The sequence below is a fragment of the Rhamphochromis longiceps genome, linkage group LG16 (assembly GCF_057381845.1).
Source record: "Rhamphochromis longiceps isolate RC_006_pf linkage group LG16, R_longiceps_female_GT1.1, whole genome shotgun sequence".
Taxonomy (NCBI): domain Eukaryota; kingdom Metazoa; phylum Chordata; class Actinopteri; order Cichliformes; family Cichlidae; genus Rhamphochromis; species Rhamphochromis longiceps.
Genome location: NC_140572.1, coordinates 33,744,325 through 33,771,336, shown reverse-complemented (window position 1 = coordinate 33,771,336; position 27,012 = coordinate 33,744,325). Strand labels below are relative to the sequence as shown.

The 27,012-nt window shown below is 38.0% G+C and overlaps 1 protein-coding gene across 6 annotated transcripts; it reads left to right on the top strand.

The window, feature by feature from the left end:
• The first annotated feature begins 1,098 nt into the window (after positions 1–1,098).
• pms1 (PMS1 homolog 1, mismatch repair system component) lies at positions 1,099–25,069 on the top strand. Of its 6 annotated transcripts, none has more exons than XM_085384166.1 (13): positions 1,099–1,188; positions 2,374–2,520; positions 2,832–3,014; positions 3,110–3,212; positions 4,339–4,502; positions 11,375–11,491; positions 13,987–14,109; positions 14,217–14,363; positions 14,467–15,239; positions 19,915–20,373; positions 20,522–20,652; positions 24,502–24,662; positions 24,749–25,069. In XM_085384166.1, exons 2-13 carry the CDS (start codon positions 2,389–2,391, stop codon positions 24,947–24,949), a joined length of 2,694 nt encoding a protein of 897 aa, XP_085240292.1. In that variant the 5' UTR covers positions 1,099–1,188; positions 2,374–2,388; the 3' UTR covers positions 24,950–25,069. The 6 variants fall into 6 exon arrangements, with proteins under 6 accessions (XP_085240292.1, XP_085240295.1, XP_085240293.1 ...); XM_085384169.1 differs by having other exon boundaries at positions 1,100–1,188; positions 2,377–2,520; XM_085384167.1 differs by having other exon boundaries at positions 1,129–1,239; positions 2,377–2,520.
• The last annotated feature ends 1,943 nt before the right edge of the window (positions 25,070–27,012 follow it).

Genomic DNA, 27,012 nt, shown 5'->3' with positions numbered 1-27,012 from the left:
TAGAGATTTGATAGGGTGTTCTTGTCTAATATTTTCATGTGTGTGCGGGTGCACGGGTATGTTGGTATGGGTATATAAATATATATATTTGTAGGTTGTGTATCCTTGAGGTGTTAATGGGGTTATTGAAAATGTGTATATGTGCGTATGTGTATATACGTATGTATGGATAGATAGAAACATATATGTATATATATATATTAAAAAAATTACACATAACATATAATGTAATTGCAAGGAGGTATTTCTGTAGTCTATTGATACTAGATAGTGGAAAAGGGGTGGGATTAAATAAGCTTATGCTTCTTCCTGCTCCTTTTTGAACATGAACGTTATTTGGAGTTGTGGTTGCTCGTTTTCCTTTTGTTTTGCTTTGTTCATTTGTCTCTTTTAATTCTATTTTGTTGTACTTTTTCAACATGTTCAAAATAAAGATTCAATCAATCAATCAATCAATCAATCAATCAATCAATCAAAAATACATAAAAAATGAAAAATAAAGAAATATCCAAATGGCATGCCTGTTCTTATCCCTGCACACAGGATGTCACATCACATCAAGCAGGTAACATTAATTTAATTTAATTTAATTTAATTTAATTTAATTTAATTTAATTTAATTTAATTTAATTTAATTTAATTTAATATGGGGTGGCATGATGGTTAACACTGTTGCCTAACACCAAGAAGGTCTTTCTGTGGAGTTTGTATGTTAACCCCATGTCTAAATAGGTACCTCAACTTCCTCACACAGTCCAAAGACAACCACTTAGTGGGGTAAGGTTAACAAGTGATTATAAGTTGCCCATAAGTATGAGTGCAAATGGTTGTCTGTCTCTCTGTGTTAGCTGCCACAGGTGCAGAGGTGCAGAGAATAACATCAAGAGTGAAAGGGACCGTTTAGAAGATGGTAGTGAGACCTGCTATGAATTGTGTTTTGCAGATGGTGCGACAGACAAATTGACTGATTTTTAGATTTCTTGTAAATAAAATGAGAAATAAGAAAAACAATGCCCAAAACTGCCAGCTCTAACTCCGGGCAGACTGCTCTTTAGACTCCGCCTACGCCTGACTTATAGCCAATCAATATGCAGCGAAGGGGGTTGGGACGGCGGGAAAACAGTAACTTCCGCCTGTGGTTCTCCGTGTCTGTTGTTATGAACGATTGAAGCAGAGAAGCAGTTTTATGTTAGTATTATTTAGCCGCTTTATTGAGCTAATTATGGCTTTGTAACATCTGTACGTAAGTTTGAACTAAAATTGAAATTTAAATCTGAGCTAGCAAGTCTGAGCAGCTTAAAGGAGGTGTGGAGAGCAGTTAGCTAGTCTTAAAGTACAGTTTCATTTTGTGTTTAAAGAAATGTGGATAAATTGTGCTTTAAATGAAGTGAATATATCTTAGTGCCGTTGCTTTTTTGACTGCCTTTACTGGTAAATTACTGTTAGCTGTGATCACTAATTCATCGATATAAAAGGACGTTTTCATGTATCAAGGAGCAGCCAATTTTACAAACCGTAAATACTATTTCTTTAATCAGCAGCAGTAAACGAGTATTTCTGGCAGAAGCGCCTGAAAAGTTAAGGATTCCGTCTACAGTCATCAAGGCAGAGTTGTTAATTAATGTAGATAAAATGTCCCCTTGAAATATCTGCTCTTATTTCCATGTATAGATTTTAACTGCAGGAGGGTCCACTGAAGCTGGTTCAGCGTTTCTTTGGGTTTCATGTAGAGAAGTTAAGAGACTGAACTCATAAACACTTACATGGGATGGCCCGCTGTGTTTGAGCAGGCAGCTAAAATAAAGACTGGAGGTGTAAGAAGTTAGGGAGTAACCTGCAGGTTTCTGGGTTGAGATTTTTGTACAGGATTCCTGATTTTTAAAAATCACATAAATACAATAAATCTAATTAGTGACTTCAATAAACTAAAAAAGTTTGAATCATGCATGCCCCTAATACACAGTGAGTGTCGACAAACTGAAGAATATTCTTGTACTGTACACTGAAAGAAAGGGAAATACTTGGACACGTTTTTCTTTATATGTTTGTGTACAATTTTATGAACTTGTCCACCCCACTTCAGCGCAGATTGCATGTATCTGATGAGCTTAAAGCAGTCTGACACCACTGAAAATGTGGATAACCAAGATCATATAAATATTACATTCAATAAAATTGGTCAGAGGACACAAATCCTCTTTTTGGGGACATCCAGGATAATACTCTGCCGAATCAAATATGTGGTGTCACCCACTATTGCAAGGGATCAAAAGAAAGATCAGGAGCATGTTTATAAGGGCTATCCCTTGGCCAGCTATTCTCCTATTATTCTTGTGACTAGATGTGCCACTAAATCCAGATGTTTCACCTTAGCAGATAACTGTAGTCATGAAGCAGCTGCCCCCGGACACTGTGCGTCTGCTGTCCAGCTCCCAGGTCATTACGTCTGTGGTGAATGTTGTCAAAGAGCTGATCGAGAATTCCCTGGATGCTGGAGCTTCAAGCATTGATGTTAAACTGGTAAAGTACTTAATTACAGCTAATGTTACAGGGGAAAAAAATTAATTTATTTAAAAACCTTGATTCATGCAGAAGCAAATGCAGTAACCAGTCTGATTTCCTCCAGTTAATTACCCCTGTTAGTGTATTTTACTTGAATTTATTATCATATTTATTTAACATTAATGATGCAATGATTATGAATAATGATGTGAGTGAAAATAAATCATTAATATTAGAGCATTTTGACTGCTGCTGCAGTCACTCTTCAGATCGTAACAGCTTTGAGTTTGATTTCCCTTCATGTTGCACTACTTTTATTGACATTTTAGGAAAATTTTGGCCTGGACCGCGTAGAGGTTCGTGATAATGGGCAAGGAATCAAAACTGTAGATACTCCTGTGATGGCTGTGAGACATTTCACCTCAAAGATCTGCAGACATGAAGACCTGGAGCATCTGGAAACGTACGGCTTCAGAGGGGAGGCGCTGGGTTCCATTTGCGCCGTGGCTGAGGTGTTCTATTAAAACTCAAACACTCGTGCTGTGTAAATTACAGCCGCTGACACCTCAATGTGGCTAAACTGAAGTTTTGTGTCATTTCCCTTCAGGTGGCTGTTACCACAAAGACAGAGGAGGATGAAATCAGCACCCAGTACACAATGGACTTGACAGGGAAAATTGTTTCCCAGAAGCCGTCTCATTTAGGTCAAGGTACGGCACAGACAGCAGAGCAACAAGGAAAACTTCCTTTTTAAAAAATATCTAAAAAACGAAAATTAAGTTGCTTCAGATATGAGGGCAGAATTTATTTTAATCCCGGTGAACAGGAAACTTAATATTGATGTTTACAAAATCAGCCAGCAGACACATTATAAACAGTGCTGTTCGTGAATTATTATTGGAAAAATAGAAGTGTTTTACTTTTATGGAAATATGAATATAAAAATTTAAAAACATCAAACACCACCCATCACAAAAGTTCTTAAATAGGTTAGCTCAATAAGAAAAATTAAAATGAAATATGACAAACCAAAAATAGTTCAGTAAGGTAAACGCTATAGAGAAGAGCAAAGGTCAGGAAAAATTGGAGTATAATAAAGAAAGATAAAAATAAATAATAATAATACATTGATTGTATGGAGGACCAAAATTAAAAAACAAAACAAAAAACTTTCTCCTTATTCTCCTCTCTGTTTAACTTCCAGTTTATTTTGAAATTAATTGATTAGTGCATTTATTGATTAACTTGATTATATTTGCTTTAGAAAAATAAAATAGAAGTAATTCAAGTGTATTTATTTCTCTATTTTCTTTTTAATCTTCTTTTAAGGATTTCTTCTTCGTTATGTGTAACAAAAAGAAAAATAAATAGGGAAATCTATAAAAATAGGAAATAATAAATCAGTGATGCTATCACACAAGTACACTTGTTTATTGTGTGTTAAATTGGAAAATGCAAGTCTGCATCCATAACTGTGCAAAACATAGTAGATTTACTATTACACAAATACTCTGTTTAGTTACTCTATTTATTGTTTAATTGTATAAAGTGTCCTTTAATGATGGAATAATAAAACAGGAATATAAATCAATGGACGAGTTTAATAAAGGTAAAAAAAATACAAGAACAAGTGAAAACAAATGTCAGTTTACATCAGTTTTTAAGCTTACTTTAGATATAATTTTTAGGCTATTTTTGGTGTGTTAATACATTTAGTATTTTATTTATGTACATACTTTTAATTTTTGCAATTTTTTTGTCTGCCATATTATCAACTCTAATTGTTGCATGAAAATATAATTTTAGGTCACCTACTCTGTTCTGTTTCTTTTGCAGGGACGACAGTGAGTGTAATGAAACTTTTTAAGAACCTTCCAGTGAGACGTCAGTGTTTCTCTTCTAACAAGAAGTGCAAAGAGGAGCTGAAGAAGGTGCAGGATCTGCTGATGGCCTACGCCATTATCAAACCGGAGCTGAGACTCATGCTCGTTCACAATAAGGTCAGTAACTCGTCCACACAACTTAAGAAGAGAAATAAACATTACTTATATACAACCTTTAAAAACAAAGTGCTAGTACATACAGGCAAGGCAGAGCACACACCAGATATTAAAGTAATTTAAAAAAAAGCCACAAAAAATGCAAATAAAAATACAACGAAAAAGAAAGATTGATGAAAGAAGAAAAACAGCAACATAGATTTATATACCAAGACAAATTAAAACTGTTAAGTAAAGAAGCTTAATAAAATAAATAAAAAATAACAGAATAAAATAGGTCTAAATAAGATAAGATAAGATAGGATAACTCTTTATTGTCATTTCACAGTCATACATAATACAATAGTACAATGAAATTGAAAACACAACACAACACAAATAGAAGAATAAGTGTATGCTTATTGCACATTGTTATTATTGCACCTTATTATTATTACAATTAAATAGAAAAAAGAAAGATGTATTTAATGAATAAAAATCAAAATATAATGCAATAAAGAACTTAAGGTATTGTATTGTAGTAAGCTTGTCCAATAAGTGGTGCAGATGGTGGTAGAGGGTGGTATTTGACTCCTCCATCAGCAGATGGAGGAATCCAATTTGAAGCTTGATTCAAACAGCAAACTTATGAATTCTGAAGTAACATGGATCCATTCCCATAGCAGGCAGTTCAAAACTAAGACCACAGAAATAGTAACATTGCACTTTTCCCTAATAGTCACACCATATTACTCTTTACTGCTTTACTGGAGATTAATGTCGCACGCAAGTTTGGCCAGGAAGTGATTAAGACGCTTATACAAGTAAAGATGGAGATGAGTATCAGTCATATTCCACTGTGGTTACAAAAAAAACACAACACCTTTGTATACAAACACCCTGATTTAAAGCTTTAGCTTGATGCAACCACTAGGTGTCCGCCTTAGCCTTCAGATGACATTCCCTTTAGCTGAAAATCCCCTTCAGTTTTTTATATATTAATATGGCATGTATGTGTGATGGGACTATAGATGCAACTAGCTGCTGTATCTGCAGCTCTTTCACTTTATTTGTGACCATGTATAGAGTGTGAGAGTGGTTGTGTGTGTCAGAGAGACCATGTTTACATATCTTAGTGGTGACCAAAAATTGGAAGTCTACTATGCTTGTGGGGACCAACAGCCCTTATGGGGACAAAATCCCCATAAGTCCCCATAAGTTTGAAGGCATTTTTGAGACTCAAAATGTGGTTTTAGTGTCAGGGTTAGAATTAGGTTACGGTTAGGTGTAGGCTAAGTGTTAGGATTAGGCATTCATTTTTTGATGGTTAGGGTAAGTGGCTAGGGAAAGCATTATGTCAATTAGATGTCCCCACAAAGATATGAAAACACAGCATGTGTGTGTTCTCTGTGTTGTTGTTTACCTTTTTTATACACAGGTCTCTATTGATAAAGAGTTCTCTTTCTCAGTAAGACAGACTGATTAAATTAAGGATTTGAAAATAAATGTACTGTTTTGTAGCCATCTTGATAACACTGACATGTATCAAGACTCTGAAAACCTCTTTAGGATTACTGTTAGATACTGTTAGATTGTCAGTTAGTTAAGTTGTCTTCACTATTTTGATTAATGCCATTACTATCACTCCTCCTACTGTATCTGGGGGGTGCAAAGACAATGCAATGCATTAAGTAATGTGTTTTAGTTTTAATGCACAAGTGTATTTTTTTATTGAGTAGTATATTGGTCCATTTTGGGGGATTAACAAAAATCAAACAAAAAATTTATTAAATACTGGAAGAGAGAGCCAAGTAATAAAGCCATTAAACTCTTTTTTCCATCCAGATTTCCTTACAGCTGTAAGATGTTCGGGCATCTTTTGCCCTTTGTCCTTGTGGTTGTGTCCTCAGATGTGTAAACGGACAATTACAGGAAAATATCGAGGAGCTTGGCCGACCTGTTTGAAGACAGAAATTGTCTCTGGCCTCCTGCTGGTTTCTTGTCAGTGCTAATGCGAGTCGGTGAGCTGTGAAATTGTTAACGTGTGATGGAAAATCTTCATTTAGCTTCTACAGGCGCTCCAGAAACACTAAAGATTTTATCAAGGCGAGAAAGACGAACCGAAACACTGCAAGACTAGTGAACATTTTCTACATTTAGGTTGATAAAAATTTCACTCATTAATAAATAAACTTAAAATAAAAACATGCAAAAGAATATATTTGTTTCCAGTAAGGTTCAAACAGCCGAGTTTAAACAGAAACAGCTCAAGCTTTGATTAATTGCCTTATTATTTTTTATGTTCATCCTTTTTGGTTCTAGTAATGTCAGAAAATCTTAACGTATCTCTTTTGAATGACTTATTTTGTACGATTTATTGTACTTTTTCTTAAAGAGAAAGAAAAGAGATTTTGATCCGTGTTGGCTTCAAGGTACATAAATAAGTAAAATAGTCCAAAACCAAAAGATACAAAAGAAATGGTGACATAGAATAAATGAAACTAATAAAAACGTCACATCTGAGAAACTCGAACTCAATCTTTTGTTCTGAAATGTTTGATTGAGAATCTTTAAACAGGATTAGATGATGTACAATAAAACCTGCAGACATTTTACAAATACTTGTGATGCAACAGTCTGTCAGATGATGATCAAAATAGTATAATTAATGCAACTAATTGCTGAAACAAAACCTCTGTGAATGACAAACACACAACCCTTAAATTGTTAGACAACATGTCTAACAATTTAAGGGGAGCATGTTCTGCATATTTGAGGATCCCTTTTAGTGGTAAATGTCATTAAGTGAGAGAGCTCTAATATTTGTTTGATTGATTGATTTGTTTGGTAGCAAGATTACTTAAACATTTATGAAGAAATTTGCTTAAAATTTCGACCAGAAGTGGGGCTTTTGGAGTCAATCTGGATCTGAGTTCAGGGATTTTTTGGAAGGTCTGTTTTACCTGTGCAGTTAATTGAATTTTAATTTCAGCTATATTTTTACCCTCCACCTTTTACTGAAAGAAGGTAATATAGATCAAAACATTATTGTGCTACATTCAGTTTTCCAATCATTTTCTCGCTTTAGCTTTTAGCACATCCGTTTCCTTTACTTTTCCCCTGATCACAAAATTCCAGATTCACTCCCTGCCACATTCCCACTAGCCTGCAGCAGATTTACTGCATTCATGTAGTGTTGAGTTTATTTAGTTGAATTACAATTAAAGCTCATGGAAGTCTAATAATAATATATTAATGCTTTTATTTATTTTTCAAAGTTTAATAAATCCACTGTTGTTTTCTGAGAATGATTGTGTTAAATAATCATAATATCGATTCTCATTTCATTCCTAGTACAAAGGCTCTGACGTTTTTGTATGCCTTTCCCTGCACTGTCTGTGTCTTATCAGGGTTATTGTCTCACTCTTATCTACGGCTGTTTTGTTTTTGGGTTTTTTTGCATTAAGAAAAATTACTGTAATTGCCAGAGTTACCAAAATAATTGTGATTGATATTTACTTTAATCAGGCAGCAGCCCTGATTGCAAAATACTTTGCGTCATCACTTCACAAATGCATATAACATTTAATTTAAAAAAATCATGTGAAATGTCATCTTGATTTTCTCAAGAAAACTCACAAATTAATCCAGACCCAGGGACTGAATTCATGCCTGGTCTGGGGGCAATTTACAGCCTTGAAGCCACAGTGCCTCTGGATGCTGCTGCAAGAAAAATGTTACCAAGTGCATCCATGAACATTACAGCTTGCAGGGAATGCTATAGTTCAAATTACTTTAAGAGCAAACATCGATGCTCTGAGAGGTGTGAATCCCTAACATGTGTTGCCGTTTGTTTGGCTCTTTTAGCAAATGGTAGCAATTTGATTGTTGGATGAGTTTGACTAACACAAGCTTAACTGAACATAAATAACATGTGTACTTAAGTAATATATCATCTTTCACAATGTCTAATGTCATTTAATTAACTGTGAAGAGATGGATCATAAATAAACACTGACCTAACAACAGTTATTAATTCTCATTAGTTATATTCAGGTTGCATGTTTTCCAGCGTGAAAAACTGAAAAGTAAAAAGAAGTCATTTTGTGGGATATTTGGTTTTAGACCAGAGACGTGTTTGGTCTTTTTTTATATAATTTAGAAGTGTACCATTTTAGATATTTAGTAATTTATTCCCCAAATTTGGAAAGGCCTGTGTTGCAGTAAAAAAAAAAAAAAAAGGTGACCATTTTTAAATAAAGTAAGATAACATGGAGAAATAGAGTAAAATACTATTTCAACTATTTCAAAACATAAAATGTCCCAAAAGACAAGAAGATTTTTTTTAAGTAAAAATGTAAATAAAACATCAAAAAAGAAATAAAAACACAAGAAAAAAAATCAGAATACATAGTTTAGTAAGTCTAGCAAAATAAAACATCTTAATTGAGAACTAAAGGGGACAATAAAATATGATTTAAAAAATATTAAAAAATGGCTTAAATAGGCAGCACGGTGGCACGGTGGTTAGCACTGTTGCCGCACAGCAAGAAGGTCCTGAGTTCAATTCCAACATCAGGCGGGGTCTTTCTGTGTGGAGTTTGCATGTTCTCCCCTTGTTTGCGTGGGTTCTCTCCGGGTACTCCGGCTTCCTCCCACCGTCCAAAGACATGCAGCTTGTGCGGATAGGTTAATTGGATAATCCAAATTGCCACTAGGTGTGAATGTGCGAATGAATGTGAGTGCAAATGGTTGTCTGTCCCTGTGTGTTGGCCCTGCGACGGACTGGCGACCTGTCCAGGGTGTACCCTGCCTCTCGCCCTATGACAGCTGGGATAGGCTCCAGCGCCCCCCGCGACCCTGAAAAAGGATAAGCGGAAGCGAATGGATGGATGGATGGCTTAAATAGGTAAAAGTATGACAACATGGAACAAAACTCTTGGTTCTCATATGTAGAATCATGTAAGAGTTAGTATTTTTAATGTATGATGACAATATGTCGGAAAAATATGATCCAAAAAGCACTATATGCAGTTTTTGGACCAGGATGTTTTTCTTTTTTGGAGCTTTGCCTCTGTACACATTACATTGTATGAAGGGAAAATGGGGATTTAAGAAAAGTATTGGAACAGGTGAGGCCTATTCCCTCATTATTTCATGACAGTCCAAAAAGACCAAATATCTGAAAGTATTCTAAGTGCTTGCATTTGGTAGCTTTTTACTGAAACTGCCAATATGAGATCCAATGAGATGCTAGTGAATGAAGTCATCGATAGGCTGAAAAACCAAAATCCATCTATTAGAGAGAACAAAAGCTATAGAAGTGGCTTAAAAAGAACTAATACACCAGCCAGCCCAGCAACACCGAAAAGGCTGAAAGATTACAGAAGACAAGTGTGGTTGAGCACAGAATAATTTCTATGGTTAAGAAATACAATTTCATAACATCGTACGAAGTCAAGAAGGTTAGATGAGGAGGTGGATGTATCATTTGACACAAAGTCAAAGTCTACAATCAAGAGATGTTTTCATGGATGGAAATACAGAGGGTTCACAATAAAGTGCAAACCAGTGGTTACACTCAAGACAAGGAAATAAATAAAAAGTAAATTAAAAAGAAATATTGCATGTTCCTGTAGTAGTGGAGCAGAGTCCTGGAGAAAGTGCTGCTTTCTGTGAATAGAGTGGTCAGGAGTATCCGCAATGCAGAAGAGTTTGTTGTGTGATCTCCTGTTCACCACAACTCCAAAATTAAGCTATTTTTACTTGTTTCATTACATAGACATTTTCGTCTCTTACCCATCAGGCACCCCAACACAAATACAGCTGACTGTGGCTGCGATTTGGGTGATTATAATGCCTGAGTTAAGTTGCTGATCGCAGCTGCGGACTTGACCTCTGCTTCAGTTTCAGGCTGCAGCCAGTTTGTACACAGAAGTGTGTAGGCGGTGCAGGTCAGGGAAGGGAGCACACGACCACCATATAGCTTTCATAGAAATCAATTTGGAGTTCGTCAGGGGAGGGTACTGAACCCATTTTGTGCAATCAGCACTTAGTTGCCCCCTATCCTTTATCTCCATCTCTGCCATTTGGCTTGTGTCATGTTTCATAGTTTCTTCAGGAACTGTTTACAGGAGTTATCCGTTTATAGGTGCCAACTTTAATTTAATATCTGAGACACGTCCTGCAACACAGTGTGTGCTTTTAGAAATCAACACCCAGGAGATAAATTCACTGGTAGACACATACTGATGTTAACATATTTTGCACCTAAAATATTTTCTGAACTGTGGTGCTGCTAAAAATACAGCATTGAGTTTTTTTCTTGATTACTTATTTGAAAAATTTACACATTTAGAAATTTATGTGGGGAAATCTTTTTAAATTTATTTATTTATTTTAATTTTTGTCCAAGCTTTAATTACTACATTATGTTAAACGTTTTCACAGCATTAGGGGGTTTATACAGTGTGATTGTCGATGAAACTTGCTTTTTGGTACAGTGGACCTATTTTGCTTTTCCTTCTTTTTCTGTCTTTTCCAACTACCATTGGACAACCTGCAACTTGGCCCTGCAAGACTAAATTAACTACGAATTCCTGTTTCATTACTCTTTATTGTTTGGCTATATTGTTATGTGCATATATGTGTATTTTACCAAAGGTTCCTTTGTTTCTTCTTTTCCTACGTTTTTTCTGACCTTTTTGAGCCTCAGCCCTGACAAAAATTCAGTTTTATAGGAAAGACCAAAACACAGACTATAGCACTTAAAAAATATCAAAACACTTTAAAAATGTGTCACATCGAAAATTAAATTGTCAAAGCTAATAAATAAAAACTGTAATAACCTTGACGAGGACTCATTGAGGTGGACGGGTGTCATTTCGTTCCAGGTGGTCCTTTGGCAGAAGGCCAAAGTGGCCGATAACAGAAGCGCCCTCCTCGCCACGCTGGGGCCCGGTGCTATTGCCAACTTGATCCCTTGCCACCATCACCAGGAGCAACCGGAGGTTAGTTAAGGGGAAGCTGTAGAAACTGGAGAAAAGCTGAGCGATTCTGCAAGATGAACACAAACGGTTGTTAACCCTTTTGTGTCCCAAATTCACATTTTAATATTGCAACAAAAGAGACGGCATGAAGTGCACAGAACCCTGACGGACGATTGTCATGAGTTCAGATCTGCACACTGCCCCTGTCCCGCCTCAAGCGCACACATCTACTCATTGCTAGAACCTCATGCTGTTTCTCCTGTGGCCCCGTTGCCCTTCATTACGCAGACGTTTGTGTTCGAAAAGCACAATTTCCCCTCGCTCACCTTGAAAGCTTGATGTCAACAAACACATCCTGAGATCCAGATCAGTTAAAATATTGTGTAACATTGCAGCATGCATAACAGGACTTCTTAGAGTCAGTGTTGCTAATGTTATGCAACACTAGCGCTCAAAAACCTAAGAAAATATTTGAAAACAAGTTAAAAATAACCAGATCTGCACTGGTGATGATTAATGATTACGACCTTAGGACCTTAGGCTTAGCTGCCAATACTACATTTAATGCCTGGATATGATGGATAATTTCTGCAGAGCAAATGGGAGCATGCACGTTATACTCGATTGTGAGCTAATAACCTCATCATGAACGCCTGGGCTCAAGCCAGCAAATGTGGTCAGTTGGTGGCTGGCCAACAATTTCTTTGCCCTTTTCTCTTGAGTTCTTTCCTGATGAGGGCTGAGTGATTTTTGTTAGCTAAGCTTTGCTCTGCAGATTGTAATTGAATTACCGTCGAGCTGTAACTTTCTGCTTGGTCACGGTAGGTGTCATGTGGCTCCTACCTGCTGTCAGGCTCCAAACTAATCTATTCTGACAGATATGGAGCAGCCCTTTTCACCCTGTTTCTCTCTCATTTTCCCCTTTGTTGTTGTTATTTTCCTGCTTGGTGCCCGGTTATGAGAACAACCTTTCACCTTTTCCTCTTACTCCCCGTAGCAATGAAAGGGAACTTTTCTCCACCTTGTCCCTAAGAACAAAGCTTCAGTGATCAAGGGGACCGGGTTGACAATTTCTCCAGCCTCGCTAGGGGAGAGCTGTAAGAGCTGTTCCTCTGCAGAACAAAATGTGACACTCGCTTTTTGCCAGCTTGACTACACATAGCCGAGGCCCTTTAGGGCCAGAGGTGCCATTCGTACACTCATAAAGTGACCCTAATGAGCAGAAATGGAGAAACGCATGTGTGCCCTGACCTGAAACAGCAGTTCATTTATTAACTTCATTGGCGTGCGCTGCTGCTAATAATGAGCCTGAGACCATGTGGAAACAAGCATAGCTGTTGACTCCTCGCAATCTGCTGAACATTAATAGTTTTCCATAATTTCTTACTAGCTTGCATTCATAATGGAGTTTTAAGTACAGTTGTTGAGGTTTATGCTGAGTCGTCGATTTTAGCTCATTAGGACCTCCTCTGGCATGATTTTGGGTGAAAGGTCATCATGTATGATGCTGAGTTTTAATGGGAAAATGCTGAACACCAAAAACAGGCCTGCATGTAGAAGAGGGAACTTTGGTCCTCTTTTATGAGTCTGATCATTTTAACCCGTAAAATATCATAACCTTAATATATGGACAACAGAATTGTGCAGAATTAGAGAGAGACGAAATGGAAATGTGGCTTTAGTGCTCCTCTGCCACAGTGTGAGGAGAGACTTTATGAAAAGTGAAGCCAATGTCTTAAACCTGGTTGGTCTTACCTTCACCTGGCCACAAGCAATAGATGGCTGAAAGAATAAGATGGCAAAAGTGAGCTTCTTCTGAAGGGAACTCAGAGTAGAGTCACTGCTCCTCCGCACTGAAAAGAGCCAGATGGCATCTGACCAGTTAGCATTGTAAACCCCCTTTAAGTGAGGTGTTTTGTAACATGTCCAAACTGGTATAAGATCTTGGGGCAGACCAGTGATACACTGGAGAGATTATGTATCTCATCTAATAATAATATTAATGGATTGCATTTATATAGCGCTTTTTGGGACCCTTCAATACCACTATTCATTCACTGGTGAAGGCAGCTACAGTTGTAGCCTGGGGGCAGACTGACAGAGGCGAGGCTGCCATATCGCGCCATCGGCCCCTCTGGCCATCACCAGTAGGCAGTAGGTGAAGTGTCTTGCCCAAGGACACAACGACCGAGACTGTCTGAGCCGGGGCTTGAACCGGCAACCTTCCGATTACAAGACGAACACCCAACTCTTGAGCCACGATCGCCCTCATCTGGCATGGGAACATCTCCATATCACCTTGAAAGAGCTTGGGGAGGTAATGGGAAGAGCAAGATCTTTATTTAGACTGCTGTACATCCTATACAAGCGGTGGAAAATAGATGAATGATGTTATAGTGCTTTTGTTTCTTTTTGGATTTTTATTCCTGTTTGACTTATTTCTAGTTTTTAATGCATGGCATGCCTTTTCTTATTAGCCTTCTTTGTGTTGGATAACTAATTTTTCTTTTTCTCAGATTCTTTTGGAGGGCTTTTTCCCAAAGCCTGGAGCTGATTACTCCTCTACGAGCACATCTAACCCTGACAAAACATTTATATTTGTCAACAACCGGCCAGTCCAGCACAAAGAAATAATGAAGGTAAACTCATTTTGAATAAAACAATCAATAAATACATTTTTATGGATTAAAAACTTTTTGTTTATTTGTTTCTCTGCAAATTTTATTTTTTTGTGATTGGCCATCAGCTGTTGCGTCAGCACTATACTGCTCAGTATGCAGACGACCAAGCCAGAAATCGATATCCCACCCTTATGCTTAAAATTTCTGTTCCACCTTCATCGGTGGACGTTAATCTGACACCAGACAAGACTCAGGTTCTTCTTCATAACAAGGTAACCACAAAGCTCAAACTTAATCAAAGTGAGTTGTAGTTTATTTGTTTGGCTGTAGAGATTCCTGAGAAAGGAAATTGACCTTTTCTCATCTGTTTTTTAGGAGACTGTATTGACTGCAATAGAGGCATTGCTGGTTTCTCTCTATGGATTTCGGCCTAACGCTGATCTCCCAGCTGACAAACACCTCAGCTCTGAGCCATTTCCTTCGCCATCTAGTCCTTTGCAGGCTGACAGTGAACGAAATGCAGAGAATAGTCACAGCAATGATAGCGTCCCCAGAGATGGACCCAAACAATCGAGTGCTGACACCTCGCTGGACCGCCAGGCCTCAAACTGCAGCTCCTCTTCTTCTATAGCAGATGACTGGATTGTAAACCAGATTCCAGCTGATCTTGAGTCTAACTTTTCTCTTTATGATGATGAAATGTCTCAGACGGTGACAAAGCCAGCAAGCAAATCCCCGGAGAGACTTGTGGACAATAAAATGACAGCTGCAACTATAAGCAAAGTCCAAATTTCAGCTGAGGACTGGAGCCGGGGGACCGCTCTTACTGACCCGGTATCAGGAGAACCCCTGCAGCCTGTCATAATTCATCGACCTACAAAGCAGAATCACTCTGTCCCAGATGAGGCCATGAGTGAGAGCAGCTCAAGCAAAAAGACATTAAATGCCATCACGGAGAAGCGAGCTGCCCTGACAGCCTATGACATGATCAGCAACCGCACCATGAGGGCACCGCTGTCTCCTGTCACTATTTTTGAGAAGGAAGCCAGAGCTGAGGTCCTGAGAGAGAAACCCACAGCCAGCCTGCAGGACATCAGCGTCGCTATCCATGAGAGGTGGAAAAATCTGAGGGAGGAAGACCGTAAGAAGTGAGTTTCCAGACCTTCACCTTTCTGAGTTTCCATCTCTTGTTATTTGCAAGGCAGAGATGGAAGAGAGGAAAGTCTGACCTGCCATTTGCATGTGAGAGGCCTGCTGTGGAAATTTTATTGATACGAGCTGTATTTCTAATTTCCACACAACTTTGCCTAATAGTGGGTGAGGTAACATAGATTTCCGTAGTGCAACAGGTATTCCTAATGATGATATGTCCCCTCTTGGTCTGTCCAGAGGGTCACATCTCATTTCTATTTAAATTTGGCAAATTAAAGCTTCAAGTTTGTTTTCTCTTTCCATGCATATCGACTAAACACAGGCATTAACTACTGATTTAATTTATACTCACTGATATAAACTCCTATTCACTCAATTTTAATTAGAGACCATTTCTAGACTCGCACATGTCCCTTTGTCCACTTAAAAATCTCACCTACACTTACACCGCATAAGTGGCATGAGGACTGACACATAGTTGGCTAGTCAAGGGCAGACTTGGCGCAGCACACATGGAGGTAATGAGCATTTGTGTTTGACCCCGGCTCCCCTCAGAGTCAAAGGATTGGCATTAATGAAGGTTAGATGAGGACGGATATGTTAAAATAAATAAACAGAAAAAAAAGCAAATGTTTAGTTTTATTCTTGAATTTGAAAGGATAATGCACAAAAAGATGAAAAAATTGCCTTAGCTCTTACCTCTCTTTGCAGTCCTTGGCCAGTTATGCGCATTATTTAATAAGTTATAAAATATAAATACCTGTCAGCAAGATACAAGATATAAGAAGATAGTCTCATTAAATATTCATCCAAAAAGGGTTAAAATACTTGCACACTACATTTCCAAAAGTATTCACTCATCCAAATCATTGAATTCATGTGTTCCAGTCACTTCCATGGCCACAGGTGTATAAAATCAAGCAGACTGCTTCTGAAAACATTTGTGAAAGAATGGGTCGCTCTTAGGAGCTCAGTGAATTTTAGCTTGGTACCACGATAGGATGTAACCTGTGCTACAAGTCCAGTCGTGAAATTGCCTCGCTACTAAATAATACACAGTAATCTGTTAGTGGTATTATAAGAAAGTGGAAGTGATTGGGAACAGCAGCAACTCAGCCACAAAGTGGTAGAAAACATAAAACCATAGAGCAGATGCTGAGGGGCATAAAGCACTGAGGTTACCAACTTTCTACCAAGTCAAACGCTACAGACCTCCAAACTTCATATGGCCTTCAGATTAGCTCGTCTGCCTTGACATGTGCATAGAGGGCTTTATGGAAAAGGTTTTCATGGCTAAGGAGCTGCAGCCAAGCCTTACATTACCAAACACAAGTGTCAGATGCAATGCTGTAAAGCACGGTACCACTGGACTCTAAAGCATTGGAGACACGTTCTCTGTAGTGATGAACGCTTCTCTGTCTGGCAGTCTGATGGATGAGTCTTGGTTTGCTGGTTGCCAGGAGACGGTACTTGTCTGACTGGCATTGTGTCAAGTGTAAAGTTTGGTAGAGGGGGTGATTATGGTGTGAGGTTGTTTTTCAGGAGTTGGGCTCAGCCCCATAGTTCCAGTGAAAAGAACTCTTAATGCTTCATAATACCAAGACATTTTGGACGATTTCGTGCTCCCAACTTTGTGGGAATAGTTTGGAGATGGTCCCTTCCTGCTCCAACATGACTGCACACCAGTGCACAAAGCAAGGTCCATAAAGACATGGGTGACTGACTTTGGTGAGGAAGAACTTGACTGGCCTGCACAGAGTCTTGACTTCAACCCAATAGAACACCTTTGGGGTGAATAAGAGCGGAGACTGAGCCAGGCCTTCTCAACCAACATCAGTGTCTTACCACACAAATGTGTTTCTGGAAGAATTTCCAAAAATTCCAGTAAACACTCCTAAACCTTATGAAAAACCTTCCCCGAAGGGTTGAAGTTGTTATCTTAGCAATGAAAGGCCCACATTATTATAAACTTTGTGGATTAAGAATGAGATGCCATTCAGGTGTATATGCGTGTGAAGGTACACAAGCAAATACTTTTGGAAATAAAATGTGCATATACATTTAAAAAAATTCCCCACTTGCCCTCCGGGTGCTCTTTGTTTGTCCTTCAATCTCAGTTCCTCTACCAGGGGCTTGGGGACTTGAGTGTCTAGGGCAGTATCTTTACTGTTCCTGGGACTATGCTTTTTTTGGACATCTCATTCCTGGAATCTGTTGGAGCCACTCTCCCAGTTTGGGGGTCACTCTCCCATTCATTTTCCTCCTTAACTGGAGTTGCATTCAAAGTATCTTTCCAACAGTTCCCTATTGTCATCCCATGCCAGCTTATGCCATAGCCTTGTTCCAAAAGCACACTTTTCATCAGTATATCCTGGTTCCTGACCCAGACCTTATTAATCCGGGTGATGCCTGAGCTAGCGTGGCTTCAGTTACAAGTCTCTTATCATGTTCCAAAGTAACCTTGAGTAGCATGGCAGGTCCTAGCCTGGGGAACCCTTACTGGATGCATTCCCTGGCCGGGATTTAAACCCTTAAGCTATTATTGACCTATTGTTCCAGTGACGGTAATATTGGTAGAATAGTTTGTCATCCTCCTGGCTCAAGGTTTGCATTAAACGTGTGCAGTACTTTTCAGTCATTTGTCAATTTGTCATTAGTGACTTAGAAACTGTCCCAGATGCACTCGTACATGTCAGAATTTGATTTCTAACTGCTGAGCTACTACATTACACTGTGTTGCAAACATTTGAACCCAATTATGTAAGATTGCTGCATACCAATTTAAAGTAATTGCAAGGTTGGAAAGTGTGCATCAGCAGATTATAGGATCTTTTAATAAGGTATGGAAGAGCATATGGAAAATGACATCTGTTCAGACTTGTGTTTCACTGTACTGCTGTCTTAACCGTGAAATAAGATAACTCTGCACCTTTCACTTAAGTGGCACGCTAACATGAATTTGTGAAACATGCTATTTAAATAATGAGGTGGTAAAGCATCAGACCAAATGCTCAGATGCAGTATATGGAAATAGGAGTTGATAAAATTACTATTTTGTTAAGGAAAGCACCCAATGTACCCTGGTGTCAACTTCTCAACATGATCTTTGGGAACAAAGTGGTACTCATGATGTAATTTATAACCCCATTAAAAAAAAATCCTTGAGATGCTGTGTACATTGTAAAGAAAAGCGGATTACAATGATTTGCAAAAATATACATCATTTGAATGATGTGACAAGCAACAAAAAAACGACTTAGTGTGTTATGCTAAAAAAAAGGAAATACAATTTTTTTTAATGAAATATCTCAGAGCTGGTTAGGTGAATTCCTAATGTCATTGGTAATAAAAAGAGCATCCTGGAGAAGCTAAGTTTTTCAGAAGATCGGAGCTGCTCTGTAAGAATGTGTGGGCGAAAACCTTTTCTTAGCATTTATTTTGGGCTTTCATCGCTTACAGTATGTGGTATTTCTCAAAGACTGAGAGAGAGGCTGGGATCCTAAAGAAGCTGACTGTTTGACCAGTTCACCACTCTTTAAATGATTGTGTAGGCAAATAGTTCAAGAATTAATTTTCTTCTTGAGAGAAAATCTCCTCCCGAGAGAGATCATAGGTCATTTTTATCTTATTTTTATCTTTATATGGATAAATTTTAACTGACTTTTATGGAAGAAGTGGTGAACTGTGTTCACTGACCCTGTTTTTTACTGAGCATGTGCAGTGATTTCCACCACACGTCTGATTTTAATGATGTACTTTCCAAAGGCTGAATACTGTGAACATTCGGTACTGGTTTTTTAGTTTTGCTACTTGCAGAGATTTCACTATATCCGGCTGAAAGCTCCAGCTGCTGAAGTGTTGAATCTGGCACACAAAGTACAAAATATTCAGATTGACAGAGCACAGTTTTTGAGCTTTTTACAGTCTGTTATGTTAGTTTTGCAGCCTTTTTTCAGATAAAGACATTATCTACAACCTGCTTTATAACAGCAAAGTAGTGTTTCTTTGTAACCACAGTAAATTGTTTAATATCAAAAACTGAGACAGAATATTGTTCAAATTGCACTTATTCTTCTCTGTTTTGTAAATGAATGGTTCAGAATCCAGACTTCATTACATGTACAGCTGTTCCAGATAATGATTTTACTGGTCTGGCCAGCTTGAGATTAAACTGGCTTGGTTTGGTCATGAGCAGAATGAGTCTGACATCCCTGCTCTGCATTTCCATCTTTTATGATATTATTAACTGTATATGACCAAAAAAGGGTTTTTGTTGTTGTTGTTGTTGTTTTCATCAAGAAAAGTTATTTCTAATTAGTTGAACTCATGAACAATCTGTAGATACTCCCTTAAATACTTCTGAAAGACCTGTCTGCTCAGGGATGCTTTTAAAAAACAAACAGAACAACAAAAAACAACCCAGTCAGGCTAGTCCTGTACCTCATTAGTTGTGAGATACTCCACCACCTCTTTTACAGTCTTCTGTTTGCCCCATCCCAACTTTTCAATGTTTGACATGTTTTTCCACTATGTTCAACTAAAAATACACGTTTATGCTGATCTCATTTCATTCTCTTTGTTTCATTTATGCACACTTTTTAGAAAAGAGGTTTTGATTTAATAGCAGAAACAGCCATAACTACCATTACAAGGCTTGGTTTAACTCTGCAGGTATGAAGAGAAGGCAAAAAAACACCTGGAACATCATGAACAAAGGACTAAGTTGGCCTCAGCTGAGGGCCCCAGAGAGCCTGGTGTGAGGAGCCATATGCAGGGTCAGAAACGTAAGGCCCCGCTGTCCAACCAGCAGCTGCTGGATGAGCTCTTCGCCGCTCAGCCTCAGAAGAAGATGAAGAACCCTGCTCCTAAGCCCTCACAGCCCCTCCCCTGCAGCGTGGCTGCCCTGCGGCTGCAGCTTCAGCGCCTCTCATCCCAGAGCAGCGCAGCGCCGCAGGGCCTCCGTCTTGTAAACCGGCTGGCCTCTCAGAGCGCCTGGGTCATTTTATGTGGTCAGAGGCTCATGTTGTTAAACCCATTTCGAGTGGAGGAAGCTTTGCTGTTTAAGAGACTTCTAGAGAATAATATACTTCCAGCAGCGAGTCTGCAGAACCCTATACAGTTAACAGATGGGTAACGTATCACTCACGTTTCACTAGCAAAGTGCACAGCCACTTTCTTTGTATAAATGTATGCACATATATGAGAGCTAAGTACGAAAGAAGCATTTTTACCTTTGTTTTTTGTATGTATGTTAAAATCCTCTTTTTCTCTTTTTTAGAAGCCTTGGAGGGGCTGAATACACAGAGGCTTTGTGCAGCATGGAGAAACAAAGCCCGGAGCTGAATGGAGCCGCCTTCTTTTCTGATCCTAGGCTTGTGGCAAATGGTTTTAAAGTCAAACTCACTCCAGGTACAAAGAATAAATCCAGGAAAAGTTGCTTGACATTATTTTATGAGGATATTACCACAGAAAACCACTCAGGTACTCTGGCTTCTGTTAAAAAGAGAGATTAATTTTATTCTTTGAACAGCTTGGAAGAAAAAAATAAACCAACACATATCAACTTTAAGCTTTCATCAGGGTCTGACAAATCCAATCAGCCTGAAATAAATACCACTCCTGGCAATCTACCTACATAACCCATAGAGGGTGCTAAAAATAAAAGCAGAAGCTCCACAGAATTCAAATTACAAGAACAAATCATGAGGATGATGATAAAATTCAATAATATTAATCTCCAGGCTACATGAGGAAAATGTAAATATTGCAAACAAAAAGTCCACTAAGTAAACAAGTTGTGTGCAAGAAGTTTCTTGTTTTGTGACTCATGCTTTTGTTAATGTCATAGTTCAGCAGTTAGAAATGTCAAACCTACAGTCCCCGTAACGGGATTACAGGCAATTATGTCTGACAGAGTTTCTCTGTGTCGGATTAGCTGCGGGTAAAATGAAAAACACCCAGTCTTTCACAAGGTTGTTTATCATGTTAAACAATAAATTCTCAATTCTAGTGTTTTTGTTTTTTAAGAGTTTTCAGTAGTAACCTCCAAATGTTCATTTTAAACTTGCCAAAATTACTGATTGATTACTTAACTTTATGCATTTCAACAATGAAAAGGGTGAAGAATTTGTGAGATATTGTGGTAAATGTTAACAGCCAAATAATGCAGTAATCTTGGTATAAGTAAAATCCTTCTAGAATCAAGTCTCAGCACTTGGAAGTGGTCCTGATATTCAAATAGTATCTAAACTAATTTTCAGTGGTCACTGAGACCTAACAATAATGTTTTTAAAAGTTTTTTCCTTCCCTGTGGAAGTTTTATTTCTACCACCACCTTTTCTGTTGTAGAAACCTCACATTTTAGTTTCTATTCAGGTATGTTTGAGTGCCTCTCTTAATGTGTCTGATATAAATACTGAAAATACTTCATCAAAAACATAATTGTGTTTACTTCAGTTCAATTCATTCTGGATTTTAAATTCGAGCCAGTGAAGAGAAGCCAGTATAGGAGAATAATTCTTTCTCTTTCTAGTCCCTGTCAGTACTCTTGCTAAAGCATTTTGGATCAACTAAAGGCTTTTTAGGAAGCTTTCAGGACATCCTGATAATAATGAGTTATAGTAGTCCAGCCTAAAAGTAATCAATGCATTGACTAGTTTTTCACCCTTACTCTGCGACAGAAAGCAGTCCTACATGTTTGTTTATTATGAACTTTGAAGGACATATCCTGATCAAAAGTGACTCCAGGGTTCTTCACGGTGTTACTGGAAGCCAAGGAAATACTATCCATTGGTTTTAATCAAGTATCGGCTTAAAATCTTGTTTCTAAGCTTTTCTGGGTCGAGAACAATAACCTCAATTTTATCTCATTGTAGAAGCAGAAAATTTGAGGTCATCCAGGTCTTTATATCTTTAAAACATTCCTGCAGCTTAACTAATTGGTGTGTGTTATCTAGCGTCATAGATAGATAAAGTTGGGTATCATCTGCATAGTAATGAAATTGTATGCTGTGCCTTCTAATTATACTGTTTACATTACACAGATAGATTCTGTGTAATGTAAACAGAATTGGTCCTAGAACCCTGTGGAACTCCATAATTAACCTTAGTGTGTGAAGAAGACTCTCTGTTTAGCTTGAGTTGCTGAGACAGCTGGGTCAAATGATAGCTTTAATTAGTGAATTACTAAAGGTCTGTAGTAAGTAATCCAGTAATAGATGGACTGATCATATTTAAGACTAAAACAGTAATTAATGGTAGGACTTCTTTGGGCAGTCTTGTAGAAATGGGGTCTAGGAGACACGTTGATGATTAGGAGAAAGTAATCACTGAAGTTAACTCAGAAAAATGAATCAGAGAGAAATGGTTTACCATACATCTATGAGATGGTTACAAATAATTTAATCTCTAATGGCTAAAATGTTATTTGTGAATAAATTCATGAAGAGCTCTGACTCTTTGTCAGCCTGGCTACAGTGGTGAAAAAACCTAGGGTTCTTATTTTCTTCAATCTGATGAATAGTAAGATGTTCTAGCTTTATGGAGGATTTTATTGTAGTGCAACAAACTATTTTTCCAAACTAAATGATGATCTTCTAAATTAGTAAGATGCCATTTCCACTCCAGCTTAAAAGTTATCTGGTTTAAGGTGCACATTTGAGAGTTATACCAGAGGGTCAGTTACTTCTGATTTGAGGCTTTCTTTTATAAAAGCATCCCTTTGTCATTGTCATTGGGGAGAGTTTCCTGGCCAAGACAAACAACAGTACAGTCAATGGTGGTTGCGTAGACTAGTAAGGCACACAAAAATACATAATAGTATACCAAATGTGTACTACAAGCATACTAAATGTAAAGGCCATAAACTGCAAAATACAAAAACTACCAAAATCTATGAGTAATCTTATTGACACTGAAAACATCAGTGTAAGTCTTTATATTGGGGCAAAAAACAGGGTTATTAATATTCAAGAAAAACAATTGGCTGAATATTACTTTAGCTTCTGCCTCCACGTCACCTAAACTCACCTTAAATTCCTTAAGTAAGACCAGCTCCTAAAATGTTGCTCGTCAAGAGTTGCTCCCTGCTGGCTATTGGAAAGACTGCAGGTTTAAGGCATGTCAGTGTTGACTTTACTTTTTAGACACAGAATGTTTATATTTTATTTTATATCCAGGCTGTAGTTCAAATCTATGGGGTCTTGTTTAAGGCAGTAGATGAATTTAGCATCAGCACCAAGCCCAACTTTACAGTTCAAAATATTGTTTTGAACTGTAAATCATTCAGAGCTACTCTAATAGAGACCGAGAATAAAAATGTGGACCTGTAAATGAGCGAAAGAAATGAGACTATTAAATAAGACTTCGAGGATTTATCCCAGCAAATGTTTAAACATGATGTCAGAGTAAAGTAGAATGACTTCCTCAGTTGAACCTCGTTCATCCATGCTTTGATGTTACCTCTTCAATATTTGCCTGCAGAGGGTATACAATGTCCTGTGAGTATTGGTTGTTTTTGTTGCTGGAATGGTTCACCTCAGTTGACATTGGCTCTCTGCCCGACAGCGTGGTCTCACAGTAGGTTTGTACCCCAGTGTGCAGGTGATGAGAATGGTTGCCCTTTAAAAAATTCCAGGAATTTTCATTTGGCACTGCCAGCCTCTGTGGGTGTGCTTGGACTGAAGGCAGCGGTGCATGTAAGATGTTTTCAGTGCACGAAATCTGCTGAGTTTCTTTTGCTTTTGTTATATTCTTGAAAATATCCTCCAAAACTTGTGTATAATTTTTCTGATATTTTAAATTAAATCTGAATATAAAGTAAATGTGTTACTGCCGTAGGTAATTTTATTGTTTTAAGCTATTATTTTCATATAAATATTTAATAGAATAGAGAATGATTTGAACCCTGCAGTATTTCTCTGCACAGATATTTCAAATTGTCCCTGGCTCTCTGGGTTTGTTCTTTTTTTTTTTCTTTTTTTTTACCATCCAAAGTTGTGTATTAAAAATAATAAATTGTGCATGATTCGCAGTATTTCCTCGTGAAATGAGAAGCCATCATTCTTCCACCCTACAAGACAGCTTCCTTCCAGTCTGCTGGGGCTTCTATTAGTCATTTAACACTCCATTTGGCCCTCTGCTTGTTTGACTTGGTCAACAGTTCGGCTGTAAACCACAATATTTATTTATTATTCTTTCCTGGAGATAGTACTAGCGTCTGGAGTATATTAATCCTTGTTTTCTGCTTATTTTGGCCAGGCGTCACATCAGCCGAGAGACATCTGGAAGTGACAGCAATGGCAGACTGCGTGCCTTTCCTCGGTGTGGAGGACCTCAGGGAGATCCTGACTGCAGTTCTTCACAAGAAAGCCAGAACTGTGCGGGAGTGTAGGCCATTGAAAGTCACAAACTATCTACAAGTGAGAGCTGCTCTGAGTACAAAATGAACACAGCATCACGGTGATATTTTTGCTGTTTAATTTAATTCGAATTTTTTCCCTCACAGGGTGAAGCAGTCCGACTTACCCGGCAGCTGCCTACAAATTTATCTAGAGAAGATGTGAAGGAAACCCTCCTGCGGATGGAACAGCAGCTGGGTGGCGCCAACCACACCTGCATCCATGGACGCCCTTTTCTTCAGCACCTAACTGACGTTCCTACGACAGAACAGGAAGTGAAGGCTTTGCTGAGACCTTTAGAGCTCTAACAAACTGACAATATCATTAAAATTGCTTTTTTCATTATAATGTAGATGAGTGTTGTCAATTTGTTATAACCAGAATACATAAAATAAATATATTTTTCCCAATTTCTGGGCTTTGGGCAATCATGAAATGTGTTTTTTGAAACTTGTATTGTTGGTTTTGTTAATAACAAGATTTGATTAGACTCAGAACTGCTATAAAAAGAAATTCAGCATATAATGTGGTCTCTGATTTCCACAGAGCCTCAAAAAAATTGGGTGATGCTTTGGTGGAAGAATCGAGATTAGACTGGCTCAGAAGTTCTTGATGACAGGTAAACAGGGAATGTTCTCACAATATCAAAACTCTTTTTGTATAAGGCTGTAAACATGTTTATGCTGTTATGTTGGACATTTTAACATGGGAGTCTATGGAATTGACTCACTTTGGAAATAATAATAATGATTGATTGCATTTATATAGCGCTTTTCGAGACCCTCAAAGCGCTTTACAATTCCACTATTCATTCATTCTCACACTGGTGGAGGCAAGCTACTGTTGTAGCCACAGCTGCCCTGGCAGAGGCGAGGCTGCCACATCGCGCCATCGGCCCCTCTGGCCATCACCAGTAGGCGGTAGGTGAAGTGTCTTGCCCAAGTACACAACGACCGAAACTGTCCAAGATTAGCTTGAACCGGCAACCTTCCGATTGCAAGACGAACTGCCAACTCTTGAGCCACAATCGGCCAGGGGAGTCAATGAATGGCATTGACTCCCAAAGTGAGTCTGAAGTGGCTGTTAGGGGTTTGGCCAATTCCCATAACAACCACAATTCCATGTTGACCTAAATTTCATCTCTGGAGTTTGGTGTTCATCAGACCAGCTGATATGTTTCCAAGTTGGTTAAAAGCAAATTGTCATCCACTGTCTTTGGGTGGGTTAGCAAAACCAACAACAGAACAACAAAAACACCACATTAAAAACACACAAAATGTAAAAGCCCAGCATTGTAACAATATTGAAGGGTTAAGAATATTTGAAATATAAGTTAAATCATGACAATCAGTACAAGACAGCTATTATGTTATCTTTAGCCAAAACTGAGGAGGCTCTCTTTCAAAACTACACCGTCCAATCACCGCAGATACCATAGTCCTAAGGCGGGATTCACATTAAAATATCTTAGACCAAAGAACTTTGTATGGGGTTACTTCATGGTCTAAGGAGCTTGGAAAGGGTGTTACTTCATGCATTGCTGCATTGAACCGCTTTGCACTTAAAAGTTGTAAAAAGTAAATCAACTTTGAAGCAAATGAAATCACACTTATTTAAATGGTTCAGCACATCCAAAAGCTAGTCAAACACTGTTATGAAAATATCCTGACAGAGAAAAGTTGTTGCTTGCACAATTAGGAATCAAATTAAAGAAGTTGATCATTGCCATGAATAATCAGCTTGGTGTGCATCAAGTTGGTAACAGGCAGCTAGCTAGACTAATGCTAACTGCTTGGTTTTTGCACTATTATGATCGGACGTGATTTTTGTCTAGGGGTGTTTCCACTGAGATGAGAATTTAAAAACAAACCACTTAAGAAGCTTATAAAGTATATTAATGTAATGTCTTTGCAAAGAGGAACTATCATGTGTTACTTATATATTATAAATTTGATGGATGGAACTAAACAAATTGGTGACTGATAGATACAAAAAAATACATAGTGCCTGAAAAATTGAGAGATGGATGAATAGTTAAAAGATAGATAGCATTATATTTGTGAATAGTATAAAGTGGGTGATGGATGGATGGATACATGGATAGTACACGATAGATAGATGATAGCTAGATGAATAGTACCAGATAGAAAGTATCGGATATATCTATGGATGGATGGATAGATGAATAGATAGATCGATACATATGGTATCTGATGTACAGATTGTTTGTGCCAGACAGACAGGCAGTACCAGATGGATTGATGGATAATACCAGATAAATAGATATATATCGATAGAACCAAATAGATGGGTAGTACTAGATAAATAAATGGATAGATGAATAGTACCAGATAAACAGATTGATTGTACC

What these genes read in the sequence shown, in the direction of transcription:
- pms1 (XM_085384166.1), top strand. Translation starts at nt 2,389, where the DNA reads ATGAAGCAGCTGCCCCCGGACACTGTGCGTCTGCTGTCCAGCTCCCAG. An exon ending in GCCGTCTCATTTAGGTCAAG is followed by an intron (nt 3,213 to 4,338) that starts GTACGGCACAGA and finishes TTTCTTTTGCAG; the next exon opens with GGACGACAGTGAGTGTAATG. An exon ending in TAAAGTCAAACTCACTCCAG is followed by an intron (nt 20,653 to 24,501) that starts GTACAAAGAATA and finishes TATTTTGGCCAG; the next exon opens with GCGTCACATCAGCCGAGAGA.